This window comes from Scyliorhinus canicula, chromosome 1, assembly GCF_902713615.1.
Source record: "Scyliorhinus canicula chromosome 1, sScyCan1.1, whole genome shotgun sequence".
Taxonomy (NCBI): domain Eukaryota; kingdom Metazoa; phylum Chordata; class Chondrichthyes; order Carcharhiniformes; family Scyliorhinidae; genus Scyliorhinus; species Scyliorhinus canicula.
In genome coordinates this window covers 173,737,240-173,751,209 of record NC_052146.1, presented here as the reverse complement: position 1 = coordinate 173,751,209, position 13,970 = coordinate 173,737,240, and the positions used below count along the sequence as shown (strand labels likewise).

Below are 13,970 nucleotides of genomic sequence, written 5' to 3'. Positions count from 1 at the left end.
ATGCTGGTCTGACGCCCTCCCGCTATTCTCCCCCCCCCCCCCCACGCCAGCCTCCCGACACGAATCGCTGCATGCCGTTTTTTTACGGCGAGCAGCGATTCTCAGCTGGCCGATGGGCCGAATTCCAAAGCCTTTACGACCGTTTTTATGAACGTCAAACACACCTGGTCTGACCGTTCGTAAAAACGGCCGTAAAGTCCCGATCTGGGGAACCATGGCACCGATTGGCACGGCAGTACCACGGCAGCGGGTACTTACCCCGCGCACTCTTTATCCTTCCGCCGCCCCGCTGTATCCATTCGCGGGGCGGCTGAGGGGCATACCGGCCCGCGCATGCGCGGGTTTCACGCAAACGCGTGATGACGTCATCCGCGTATACGCGGGTTGGAGTCTTCCAATCCGCGCATGCGCGGCTGACGTCATGTGACCCGTCAGCCGTCGCAAACTCTGCCTAGCGAGCGTAACGAAATTCGTTAAGCCCGCGATGCCGGAGTTCACGGCCGCGGCATGCTAGCCCCGACCGGGGACCAGAATCGGTTCCCGGTCGGGGGGGCGGAGGCTGGCGTCAAACCCGCCCGTTTTTGACGCCAGCCTCACGATTTCTCCCGGGTGCGGAGAATCACGCCCAAGGTCTTTCTAGTGTGTTAGCTTAGAGTTCAACTTGTATGTGTGAGTGAATGATTAACATTAACTTTATGTAAAATAAAGTATTCTTGTACTAAGCAACTTGTGGTCATTTGTTCACCATATACGGGTAAAAGACACACTGGTTTAGACGGTAGAACAATGAAGAATTGTAAGCTCAAAGCCAGATCAACTGTTTACTGGAAAGGCATAAGATATTGGATGGAATTCTGCCATATATTTGGCAAAGTGTCATCCTGGGTGCGAAAAGATTTTATTCCCCCACAACAAGCAAACTACCTCCCACCAAAAAACCACCCCCAGCCCCGATGCTTCCCCACAGAACTCCCCCTCTCTACCACCTTGGAGCTCCCCCAGATGGAAACGAAACTCCCACATGGAACACTCCCTGACACAGCCCGGACTGTATCGGGAGAAAGTGGTGACATCATCACCTTGTCACCACAATTTCAGAGTAAGACATGTCCAGATGGTCAGAAACCCTCATGAAATGCTAAGAGACAAAGGAAAACTCAAACCTCGGCTTATTGTCACTCAGATCCGCAACTCCCAAGGCTGACTTGGGGCGGGATTCTCCGCGCACTGGCGGGGTGGGCAACTCCGGCGCGAAGGAGTGGCGTGAACCACTCCGGCGTCGGACCGCCCTGAATGTGCGGAATCCTCTGCACCTTCAGGGGCTAGGCCGGCGCTGGAGTGGTTTGTGCTGCGCCAGCTGGCGTGGAAGCGTCTTGGCGCCACGCCAACTGGTGCCAAAGGACCTCCGCCGGCCGGCGCGAGTTGGCGCATGCGCGGGAGCGTCAGCGTGTGCTGGCGTCATCCCAGCGCATGCATATAGAACATAGAACATTACAGCGCAGTACGAGCCCTTCGGATCTCGATGTTGCGCCGACCTGTGAAACCATCTGAAGCCTATCATGGGGGGTTCTACCATGGGGGGTTCATCTCCGCGTCGGCCATTGCGGAGGTCCACAGCAGCCGACGCGGAGGAATAGAGTGCCCCCATGGCACAGGCCCGTCCGCGGATCGGTGGGCTCCGATCGTGGGCCAGGCCACCGTGGGGGCACCCCCCGGGGCCAGATAGCCCCACGCTCCCCCGAGGACCCCGGGACGGGTCTAAACTGGGCGTCCGCTTGGCCCATCGCCGGCTGGAGAATTTGGGTGGTCCCGGGGCCCATTGCGTCGCACCGGACCTCGCTATTCTCTGAGGCAGGCGGCACGATTCACGTCGGGTCGATGTTTGGGGAGCAGGAGAGTTCGGCAGCTGGAGGGGGCAGGATTCATGATAACCCCCGGCGATTCTCCGACCCGGGGGGGGGGGGGGGGGGGTCGGACAATCTCGCCCGTGAAATCACCTGCGGAGCTACTCAATGTTAGTAAATACAAGAAAACTCTGTCAAGCAAGGTGCACCCTCCTAATGACCAGAAGGAAGTAAGACAACAACTTACAGATGCAGAAATAAAAGGTCAACACTTCAACAGCATACTAAATCCCTGAGCTATGGAAAGAACATGTACAGAATCCAATTATGAATTCTGGAACTCAGCAAAATAATTGTTGGGTGAGGCTGAGACTCCAAGATCATAGATCACTGAGACCGAAACCGGTAAGCAAACAAGAAAGAAGAGGCAAATCCCGACACACATGTGACTGGAAAAGTAGAGAAGATCATCTACAATAGCAGCAACAGCACTAACCAGTGAGACAACATCGCCAGTAGCACCAACAAACGACACAACATCAACAATGTCAGCAGCAATTGACACAACACTAGCAATATCTAGCAAATCTCCTACAACACCAGGGGCAAGATGCAAGACATGGCCAATTCAGCATGCCAACTCAGCACTGAGAGTGATGAATACCTTCTACAAGATGGAGGCAAGACATCTACTGCCTAAGAGATATCGTCAATAATAAATTTGAGAAAAGAAAACAAGCTATAAAAGGTTCTTAAGGTGTTTGGTTTAATTGTAAGAGTCTGTTGTTAATTTTCTTTATTTCAGATCAAAAATTATGCTTAAAAGATTATACATAAAAAAGCATTATTTTAAGTTACTTGGTGATATTGTTTGAGAAAAGTTAGAAACTATGTTATTATATGAACATAAATATCCAGTCTGTGCACCAAACTAACAGTGCATTCCACCAACCACATGGAGAGCTCCAAGAATTAGCCAATGTGTGATTATTTCAGACCACTATATTTTGATTGACACATATGGACAATATTCTCTACTTTTCCTTCACCCCAGGGAATCCCTTCTCTCCCCATGGCACCCCAATTTGTTTGGTGTATAACTCTAAATACGTTGGCACTTTCATTCTAGATGAGGGTGTTGCTGGCTGAGCCAGCATTTATTGCCCATCCCTGATTGGCTTTCTAGGCCAACGGACATTTAAGAGTCAACCATTTGTTGTAGGCCTGGAGTTGCAAGTAGGCCAGACCAGATAACGTTGACCGGTTTCCTTCCCTAAAGGGACAACAATCGACAATGGTTTAATGGTCATTGTTGGACTTTCAATTCCAGATTTTTATTGAATTCAAATTTCACCATCTGCCATGGAGGGATTTGAAGCCAAGTCCTGGATTACCAGACCAGTAACAATACCAACTATGTTATTGCCCACCACTGGCTCTCCACTGGCTCCCTTGCTCACAGTATAGGCTGCCATGAGGACTTCAACCTTTCCCAGTCGCCAATTCCTGAGTCCGTCCCTATCTTACTCTTTGCTGTTTTGGGAATCGCCCTACTCCCAATCACTCCCCACCATTTCATAACCCCCAAATTAGCTCTCTTCTACTTCCAATCATCTTTCTCACGTCTCATGTTGGGGCATATTCTTTGGAGAGTAATAACTGTTGATAGGTAAGCAAGCATGGCACTTAGATTGTACACAATAAGCTGCCGCGAAATACAATTGAGTGCATGATGAGATAATGGACGGGATTTTCCGGTATCTCTCGCCCTGGGACTGGAAATTCCCATTCAAGGTCAATGAACCTTTCACTTGTCCATCCGAACCTCTGCCTGTTTGCGACAATTCCGTGATGCGTGGGACCCAATATTTAGGCCATTAATGTTTTTGGTGCTCTTGGCTGATGGAATTCCATCAGCAATGCCTCTGTTACATCCTCCAGGACAATCAAATGAACATTAGTGGAAGTCCACTCCGCAGGCATTCAGGCAAAATTCCTGCAAAATCAGCTATGATGCACTGGACACTGTGTCACAGTAGCTAAAGGCATCTCCCCGGCCAGATCCTCAGTTTTCTCAACTCTCAAATAGCCAGCATTCCAGGGGAAGACAAAGAAAACTCTTTGGAGGCAAACTGAAGCTGCTCCTGAAGTGTGGCAGCATTAATGTCAATGACTGGGAGCAGCCTGCTAACAGCTGTTCGGAACAGTGACAGCTTGTCCAGAAAGCTACATCAGGCTTTGAGGCCAAATGCCTGAATGATGAGGCAGAGAAGGAGCACAGACGGGAAGACAAAGAAGCTGCTTTCACTCTGGATCCCACTGCCTTGTGGGACATCCTGACCCATGTGCCCAAAGATCTGCAAGTCGGCAATTGGCCTATTCAGTCACATGAAGACCTATGGCAGAAACACACGACCCTGGTTTGTGACAGACGGGGGAAGAATATTAGCCAAGAATTTTCAGAAGTACTCAGCTCCTCCTCAAATAGAGCGTAGCGTTTTAGTTACATCAAATTTATCAGGGAGCCAAGGCAATGATTTAAAGCTAATCTAAAAGATGCAGCACGCACTTAGTACTGAACTGTGTCGTACGAGGGATGTGAAATCCTGGAGACTTATGTCTACATGCTTATAACCTAGATTGTATGCTTAAATCTGTAGTACGGTTTGAACCTTTAACTCATAGTGTCACCAAGTGAGAATACCAATATATGGCTAAACATCTACTTGCTGACAAGCCTCAGCAAAATCTAGTACACTTCCTATCCGACATAAAGCTTAAGAAAATTGCTCTTGACTAGGATAATTGTCATGAGATGAAGCCAGCCAAGCATGGCGACCTGTTTAAATTAGATTACCTTGAGTAAACTGAAGTGAGCTTGGGTCCATTGAAAAAGAAGTGTCATTGAGCAGTGCCATGGCAACCAAGTCCTGGAACCTGCTCACTGTTATGTTGGCCACGGGTTTCTCCAGGATCTCTTCCTGTGGTTCAAACAACATTTCTCCATTCTCGACTTTATTCGAACCGATGTTTAGCACTTCATTGCGAATGTCGCTCAATGTGGCAGCCTGCTTATCAAAGATGGCAGCAAAGCGAATCACATGACTGTCCGCACTGAAAGAAAAATAATTCATAATGAGATGTGTTCGGTTCGTAACTTATTTCAGAAAAAAAAACATGTTTAGCTTAGCTTACAGCCAGTGGGGCCTAATCATAGAATTTAGAGTGCAGAAGGAGGCCATTCAGCCCATCGAGTCTGCACCGGCTCTTGGAAAGAGCACCCTATCCAAGGTCAACAACTCCACCCTATCCCCATAACCCAGCAACCCCACCCAACACTAAGGGCAATTTTGGACACTAAGGGCAATTTATCATGGCCAATCCACCTAACCTGCACATCTTTGGACTGTGGGAGGAAACCGGAGCACCCGGAGGAAACCCACGCACACACGGGGAGGATGTGCAGACTCCCCACAGACAGTGACCCAAGCCGGAATCGAACCTGGGACCCTGGAGCCGTGAAGCGATTGTGCTATCCACAATGCTACCGTGCTGCCAAATACGGCTGGAAGATTGAGAGATCAAGACTGTACCAACATGTGGAACTGGGCTGGTTTTTAACATGAACTTTTTGATTCCATTAGTTTTGACAGTCAAGCTCTGAACTACATTAACCACATACTTAACACTGTACTCTGCAAGAATCTCTCGTTATCTTTCTCTCTGCCCCTCGTCTCTTGCTTTCTTTACCTCTTTCTTAGTTGGCTGTAAAGCACCTTTGGACATGTTGAATTTGTCTGTCAATGCAAGTTCTTTCATTCTTTATGCCCCAATTTCTGTTATTCTGAAATCTGAATGTGCCTGGAGCTTTTTAAATTGGGAAGGTGAATTTACCTGCATCTCATGTACATACCACTGGATCACTTGTGACAAATGTCAAGATAAGAATGATGGCTTGGTGTTCTTATTCATTAAAATAAAGTGTAATAACTTTTCATGGAGACAGTGCCCATGAAAAAGAATACTGTCATAAAAGCAGTTGTCTAAGAAACCAAGCGTTATTTGCATGTATTTAACAGCATGAAATTTGGTGACCTCAAAGAAAGCTGTTCACAAAGACCACTGGGCTCTGTGGCATAGACTTCACCTTTCCCAATTTCCATTTAATTCTGATACCTCCTAAAGGAGATCTCCAGCATCCAGCAACAGTGATGCCATCAAGCAAGGTAAGCATCCAATCATATTCATCGAATCATTGAATCCTGACAGTGCGGAAGGAGGCCATTCAGCCCATTGAGTTTACACCAACCCTCCAAAAGAGCGCCCTACCTATGATCACTCACCCATCCACCCAGCCGTATCCCCACAACCAAACCCACACATTCCTGCATACTAAGGGGCGATTTAGAATGGACAATCCACCTAACCCATACATCTTTGGACTGTGGTAGGAAACCGGAGCACCCACAAGAAACCCACTCAGATGGGGGAGAATGTGCAAACTCCACACGATAGCCAAGGTCGGAATTAAACCCGGGTCCCTGGCAGCAGTGCTAACCACTGTGCCACCATGCCGCAAATCAGGAAGTAACAAATGTGTTTATTCGTGCACTTTTTATAATTTTACAGAAAGTAAAATAAATGTGTGGGACATCCAAAAAGGGATGAAGGTAAAAGCTGAAATATCATGAACAATCTTTCAGAATAATTTCATTATTGAAAAACATCTGTTGAGGTTTTAGCATGGAATAGAGAATTTTGACATTCCCTACAGATGGGGAGGAATTTGGCCAAGGTGAGGAAACAGACATGCAGCTCGCAGGCTGTACAGGTGGGTTATTCTCCCAGATAATCCAGCACTCAGTGCAGAAAGTATTTGGAGACGTGATCCACTCGGTAATGGTGTCTCACCACAGCCCCTCAGGCGTCTGATAGAGCCAGCAATGGATTTTTAAAGGATGCCCTGACCTGCGCTTTAATAAATGCATTTTCTCCCCATCCCCACAGGTATGGAGAACCTTCTCCCCCTATCCCCACATGCATATTGGAGCAATGCACCCCCCATGAATATAGAGAACCCCTTCCTTGCCACAAGTACCAGGGCAACACCCAACACACATAAGGAGAACCTCTTCAGTGGAGCTCCGCGGAAGGCCTGTCCTGACATTGCCCCGACATTGCTCCACTGGCAATGCCGGGGGCAGTGCCAGGGGGCAATGTCAGGAGCCGAACATGTCCTTCCCCCTCCAGGGGGCTATACTCACCTGTCTGCTCCTGGCGGATTCCCTTTGATTACTTCACATTTTTCAAAACCTTGCTGACATGATGTCACATCGGCAAGGGGAGGGGGAGAGAGATTCTAAATGTGGGGAGATGATATGATGGGGGGGCCTGCCGATCATATTAAAATTTATTAAAATGTATTGAAATTAGGTTCCCGCATTTTCTAGGTGGGAACCTCGTTATTTCACTGGCGAGAGGCCGGAGTAATGATAAAATGAGATCTGCTGGCAAGAATCTCGTTTTACGATTCTCACGAGATTTTACATCCATGTCACTGTTTGCCCCCACGGCAAACGCGGGCGCAAATCCGCGATTTCCCAGATTGTTTGTTTAGCACTAAGTTTGACTTAGTGTTCAATTTAATCAAAAGGCGTAACTTTTTCAGGAGCCTCGGAGCAATAATAATTGTATAAAAAGTGCAATTCATAGAATCATAGAATCCCTACAGTACAGAAGGAGGCCATTCGGCACAATGATTCTGCAGCAACCCTCTGACAGAGCAGTCCACCCAAGCCCACTTCCCCACCCTATCTCAACAACTTGACAACCCTACCTACACATCTCTGGACACTAAGGGGCAATTTAGCATGGCTAATCCACGTAACCTGCACATCTTTGGACTGTGGGAGGAAACTGGAGCACCTGGAGCAAACCCACGCACACACGGGGAGAACGATTCAGGTAAATTCAGAGATTTCAAACTGATCTCCATCTGTGAGGACTTCAACTGTACAGCCATGGAGGAGTGAAGGATCACCCAGATTTTGCAGCATCAGTCATGGAGAAACCATCAGCGGTCGCAATCGTTTTAATTGTGAAACTGACAGCAACTTCTGGATGTCCACACATGCAGATGCCAGACGTTGCTGCTCATTTCACATTTGACAGAGAATGCTGACAGTTTCTGCATTCCTAAAACCACAAAATCTGAGCAAATATTGAAAACGGCAAATGATTGGCTCACTGGCATTCTAATTTTCAGATCAAGTTAATAGGAAATACTCACAGTGGTGTAAAGCACCTTTGTACCAATCCATCTGATTATAGTAATCTCACAACTGTTTCCTTTTAAAAAATAAAATAACACCCTGAAAATGGAAGTTATTTGAACTTCAGCCAATGGTTTAAATTTTTAAAAATTCATTTATGGGATGTGGCTGTTGCTGGCTAGGCCGGTATTTATTGCCCATGGCTAATATTGGATCTGATGGGACTGCAGGGGCTGGTTTAGCACACTGGCCTAAATCGCTGGCTTTTAAACCAGACCAAGGCAGGACAGCAGCACAATTCAATTCCCGTACCAGCCTCCTTGAACAGGAGATTGGAATGTGGTGACTAGGGGCTCCAGCAGAGGGCAGTAGAACAGAGCTGCTGATTGACTGTTGCGGGTAAAATTTGCATCAGTGCATTGCGGTCACTGCATCCAGAATGTGAACCTGAGCGAGACACCCTCCATGTTCAACTGAAGGCAAGCATCCAGCAGAGGGCAGCAGAGCGGAGCTGCTGGTTGGCTGTTGCCAGGAAAATTTGCATCAGTGCATTGCAGTCACTGTATCTTGAAGGTGGTTTGTGGAGGAGCTGTTGTCAAATCAAGTTGCAAAACAGATTATGGATAGGTGTGGAGGTCTCAGGGTAGTTGTCATGGGTGTCTTTAACTTTCCAAATATCAGGGCAGCACGGTGGCCTAGTGGTTAGCACAACCGCCTCACGGCGCTGAGGTCCCAGGTTCGATCCCGGCCCTGGGTCACTGTCCGTGTGGAGTTTGCACATTCTCCCCGTGTCTGCGTGGGTTTCGCCCCCACAACCCAAAGATGTGCAGTGTAGGTGGATTGGCCACGCTAAATTGCCCCTTAATTGGAAAAAATAATTGGGTAATCTAAATTTATAAAAAAAAACTTTCCAAATATTGATTGGAACCTTGATAGGTCGAACAGTTCGGATGGGGCAGTTTTTGTACAGTGTGTGCAGGAGTGTTTCCTGACACAATGTGTGGATAGGCCGACAAGAGAGGGGGACTACATTGGATTGAACTGGGTAATGAACCGGGCCAAGTGTTAGATTTGTTTGTGGGAGAGCACTTTGGAGATAGTGACCACAATTCGGTGTCTTTCACTATTGCAATGGAGAGGGATAGGGCCATACGGCAGGGCAAGGTTTATAATTGGGGGAGGGGTAATTATGATGCGATTAGGCAAGAATTAGGGAGCATAAGATGGGAACAGAAACTGTCAGGGAAAGGCACAAATGAAAAGTGGAGCTTGTTCAAGGAACAGATACTGCGTGTCCCTGATAGGTATGTCCCTGTTAGGTAGGGAGCAAATGGCCGTGTGAGGGAACCATGGTTCACAAAAGAGGTTGAATGTCTTGTCAAGAGGAAAAAGGAAGAGTATGTAAGGATGAGAAAACAAGGTTCAGTTGGGTCGCTTGAGGGTTACAAGGTAGCAAGCAATGGGCTAAAAAAAGGGCTTAGGAGAGCTAGGAGGGGGCATGAAAAGTCCTTGGCAGGTCGGATCAAGGAAAACCGCAAGGCTTTTTACTCTTATGTGAGAAATAAAATAATGACCAGGGTGAGGTTAGGGCCGGTCAAGGACAGTAGTGGGATATTGTGCATGGAGTCAGAAGAAATAGGAAAGGCGTTGAATGAATGCTTTTCTTCAGTGTTCACCAAGGAGAGGGGCCATGTTTTTGAGGATGAGAGTGTGATACAGGCGGGTAGGCTGGAGGAGGTAGATATTCTGAGGAAGGATGTATTAGAAATTTTGAAAAACCTGAGGGTCGACATGTCCCCAGGGCCAGATGGAATATATCCAAGGATTCTTTGGGAGGCAAGGGATGAGATTGCAGAGCTTTTGGCTTTGATCTTTGGGTCCTCACTGTCCACAGGGATAGTGCTAGAGGACTGGAGAGTGGCGAATGTTGTTCCTCTGTTCAAGAAAGGGAATAGGAATGATCCTAGTAATTATAGGCCAGTTAGTCTTACTTTGGTTGTTGGTAAGTTAATGGAAAAGGTCCTGAAGGATAGGATTTATGACCATTTGGAAAACGCCGCTTAATCCAGGATAGTCAACACGGATTCGTGAAGGGCAAGTCTTACCTCACAAATTTGATTGACTTCTTTGAGGAGGTAACTAAGTGTGTAGATGAAGGTAGAGCAGTTGATGTCGTATACATGGATTTCAGTAAGGCGTTTGATAAGGTGCCCCATGGTCGGCTCATGAAGAAAGTAAGGAGGTGTGGGATAGAGGGAAATTTGGCCAGTTAGATAAGTAACTTGCTATCACATAGAAGACAGGGTGGTGGTGGATGGAAAATTTTCAGACTGGAGACCAGTTACCAATGGTGTCCCACAGGGATCAGTGCTGGGTCCTCTGCTATTTGTGATTTTTATCAATGACTTGGAGGAGGGGGCTGAAGGGTGCGTCAGTAAATTTGCTGATGACACCAAGATTGGTGGAGTAGTGGATGAGGTGGAGGGCTGTTGTAGGCTGCAAAGAGACATTGATAGGATGCAGAGCTGGGCCGAAAAAGGGCAGATGTAGTTTAACCCTGATAAGTGCGAGGTGATGCATTTTGGTAGAAAAAATTTGAATGCGGATTACAGGGTCAACGGCAGAGTTCTGAGGAATGTGAGGGAACAGAGAGATCTTGGGGTTCATGTCCACAGATCTCTGAAGGTTGCCACTCAAGTGGATAGAGCCGTGAAGAAGGCTTATAGTGTGTTCGCGTTTATTAACAGGGGGCTTGAGTTTAAGAGCCGCAGGGTTATGCTGCAACTATATATGACCCTGGTGAGACCACATTTGGAGTATTGTGTTGCGTTCTGGTCACCTCATTATAGGAAGGACGTGGAAGCATTCGAAAGGGTGCAAAGGAGATTCACCAGGATGCTGCCTGGTTTGCAGGATACGTCTTGTGAGGAAAGGTTGAGGGAGCTAGGGCTTTTCTCTTTGGAGCGGAGGAGGATGAGAGGTGACTTAATAGAGGTTTATAAGATGATGGGGATAGATAGAGAGGACATTCAGAGACTATTTCCTTGGGTGGATGTAGCTGTATCAAGGGGGCATAACTATAAGATTCAGGGTGGGAGATATAGGAGGGATGTCCGAGGTAGGTTCTTTACTCAAAGAGTGGTCTGGGTGTGGAATGGACTGCCTGCTGTGATAGTGGATTCCGATACTTTAGGAACTTTCAAGCAGTTATTGGCTAGGCACATGGAGCACACCAGAATGACAGGGAGTGGGATAGCTTGATCTTGGCTTCGGACAATGCTCGACACAACATCGAGGGCCGAAGGGCCTGTTCTGTGCTGTACTGTTCTATGTTCTATGTTTTCACAGTAACTTCATTTGAAGCCTACTTGTGACAATAAATGATTTCCTTTTCATTTCATGTGTCAGCAGAGATAAACATGTATAGCCAATCTAATTGCATTATTGATAAGAGTTCAATTTACTCCCGTTGATTAATATTTTTATCACTCCAGTTTCATTCATTGTTTCAGCCTCCATAAAGCACCAATTTAACCTGATTGAAATTATACATATTGGAAACTGAACATTGGAGTGGAGCCATGTACATAAACATTTTAGAGTACCCAATTCATTTTTTCCAATTAAGGGGCAATTTAGTGTGGCCAATCCACCTACCCTGCACATTTTTGGGTTGTGGGGGCAAAACCCACTCAAACATGGGGAGGATGTGCAAACTCCACACAGACAGTGACCCAGAGCGAGGATGAACCTGGGACCTAAGCGCCGTGAGGCAGCAGTGCTAATCACTGCGCCACTGTGCTGCCCGTAATCTATAATCATTGATGGTCTGCAAAGTCACTTTTGGTTGGAAATTAGATGAAATTGGAATCATCCGAGGGCAGTACGGTGGTGCAGTGGTTAGCACTGCTGCCTCACAGCACCGAGAATCCAGGTTTCATCCCGGCCCCCGGTCACTGTCCGTGTGAAGTTTGCACATTCTCCCCCTGTCTGCGTGGGTCTCATCCCACAACAAAGATGTGCAGGGTAGGTGGATTGACCACGCTAAATTGTCTCTTAATTGGAAAAAACAAATTGGGTATTCTAAATTTATGAAAAAAAAAGAAACTGGTATCATCCTGGCTCCAGTTCAGTAGGCATTAATGTGACATTAAATGTGCGACTGGTCATGCTTATTGGATCACTCATTACGATTATCGGCACCCATCTCACACCAACTACTGACTGGGACGGTGCAAGCTGGATCCTTCCTTGGACTGAACCTTTATCAGCAAAGACTCTGCGATATCTCGGGTATTTCAGTAATGTTTATTTTGGAGCTCAGCTTTGTTTAGTAAGATTCTGCACTCAAGATATGTGACAAGGAGCTGTCATTGATCCTGTACATGTCGGCTGCTGCAGCTTTGCACAACGATTAAATCTTTTGTTTACCCACCTGAAACCCAATACTTGAATTTCTTTAAATCCTGGGAGGTTATCGAAAAGATTCTGCATCTGGAAAGGAAATAATATGCTGAATCATGAAGTTGGATCATTTGAGAAGCAACAAAGAATGCTCACTATTGACGCTCGCTACACTATTTTGCAGTATTCTGCAACTTGCGTGCTGCAGCCAGTTCAAAATGCTAAGGCATCTTGCGATCAAGTTAAAGAGTGCCAAATAAAATCATAAGTATTGACCTCAGTACAGTTGAGAGAGATTTGATGGGACTGGGTTGGAAGGGTCATGATAAACATGACATTGTGCCTCAGTAGAGGTGAACTACCATAATTGAATAAAGTTGAAACTCTGACCCCAAATTCTCAGAGCACAATATTACATTATGACACAGCAGTTACTGCACAGAAACAATACATTCCACCCAACAGGTCTATGATACCCCTCAAGCTTTCTGAGTTCACACCTTCTTGTCACGAATGTGTGACATTCTCTTCACTTGAAGAGGTATCTTTATTCCGAGAGTAGTAAGAATTTGGAATTTTCTACCACGTCGAGCAGTTGAAATTCATGGCATCAACACATTTAAGTTAGGAAGATATAGCATGTTCCAATGTTGTTACAGTGGTTCCTGACTAGTAACAAGGGTGGGGCCCACTTTTAGTATGTTGATAGGTTTCCCAGACCAATTTAAGGGCCAGTGACGTGCAATTCAAGGGTCAGTCAATGTTTAGCCAATTTGTTAGTCAAGAGCAGGTGAAGAAACAGGTGACTATCTCCATGCAGCTAAAGTGCTGCTGTTAGCCCTGGGAGCCACTTGTTAACTCTGTGCAGGTGGGGCTCTGATGAAACCCCAGTGGCCATTTGCTTGTTCTGTGCTGCTGTGAGAGTTCAGCTTAGAAGACACTTTGGGAGCCATTGGTGCCGCCAAGAGTTGTGTCTCAAGAAATCCTATGTGACTGGTGTGTTCAGAAGCAGGGAGAAAATGCTCCAGGTAGCAAAGGTGTTGTGGTGAGCAGTCTCCTGGGCATTAAGGCTCAGGAGAAGTCTTGAGGCATAAACCCTGGAAAGGAGCAGTCATTATGACAGCGTGAGTCAGTGCGACTTTGAGGGAGTTCCGAAGCTAGGGCCGGGATTCTCTGGTTCCCCAGTTTCTCAGCTGTTCGTTGTTGGCGGTATTCTCTTTTCCCGCTGCTCATCAATGGGATTTCCCATTGAAGCCATGCCACCGGGAAACCCACGGCCAGAGGTGCATTGCCAACGGGAACTGAGAATCCCAACGGCCGGAGAATTACGGCCTAGATTTTGAAAATGTTGAATTCAAATTTCTTTTGAAGGAGACAGATTTTTAATGAGATTTGATGACCCACACTGTCCCTGTCATCTGGGTGGGACATTGAGAAATCTATAGGATCT

At 46.8% G+C, this 13,970-nt stretch overlaps 1 protein-coding gene across 2 annotated transcripts in view; it reads right to left on the bottom strand.

The window, feature by feature from the left end:
• Window positions 1–13,970, bottom strand: part of LOC119969352 (interphotoreceptor matrix proteoglycan 1) — a 153,357-nt gene that overhangs the window by 64,749 nt on the left and 74,638 nt on the right. For both annotated transcript variants that reach the window (XM_038802884.1, XM_038802894.1), the window contains exons 8-9: window positions 12,552–12,610; window positions 4,702–4,958 (exon numbers count right to left, since the gene is read on the bottom strand). In XM_038802884.1, the coding sequence (XP_038658812.1) occupies window positions 4,702–4,958; window positions 12,552–12,610 (316 nt within the window). The remainder of the gene's footprint in view (window positions 1–4,701; window positions 4,959–12,551; window positions 12,611–13,970) is intronic.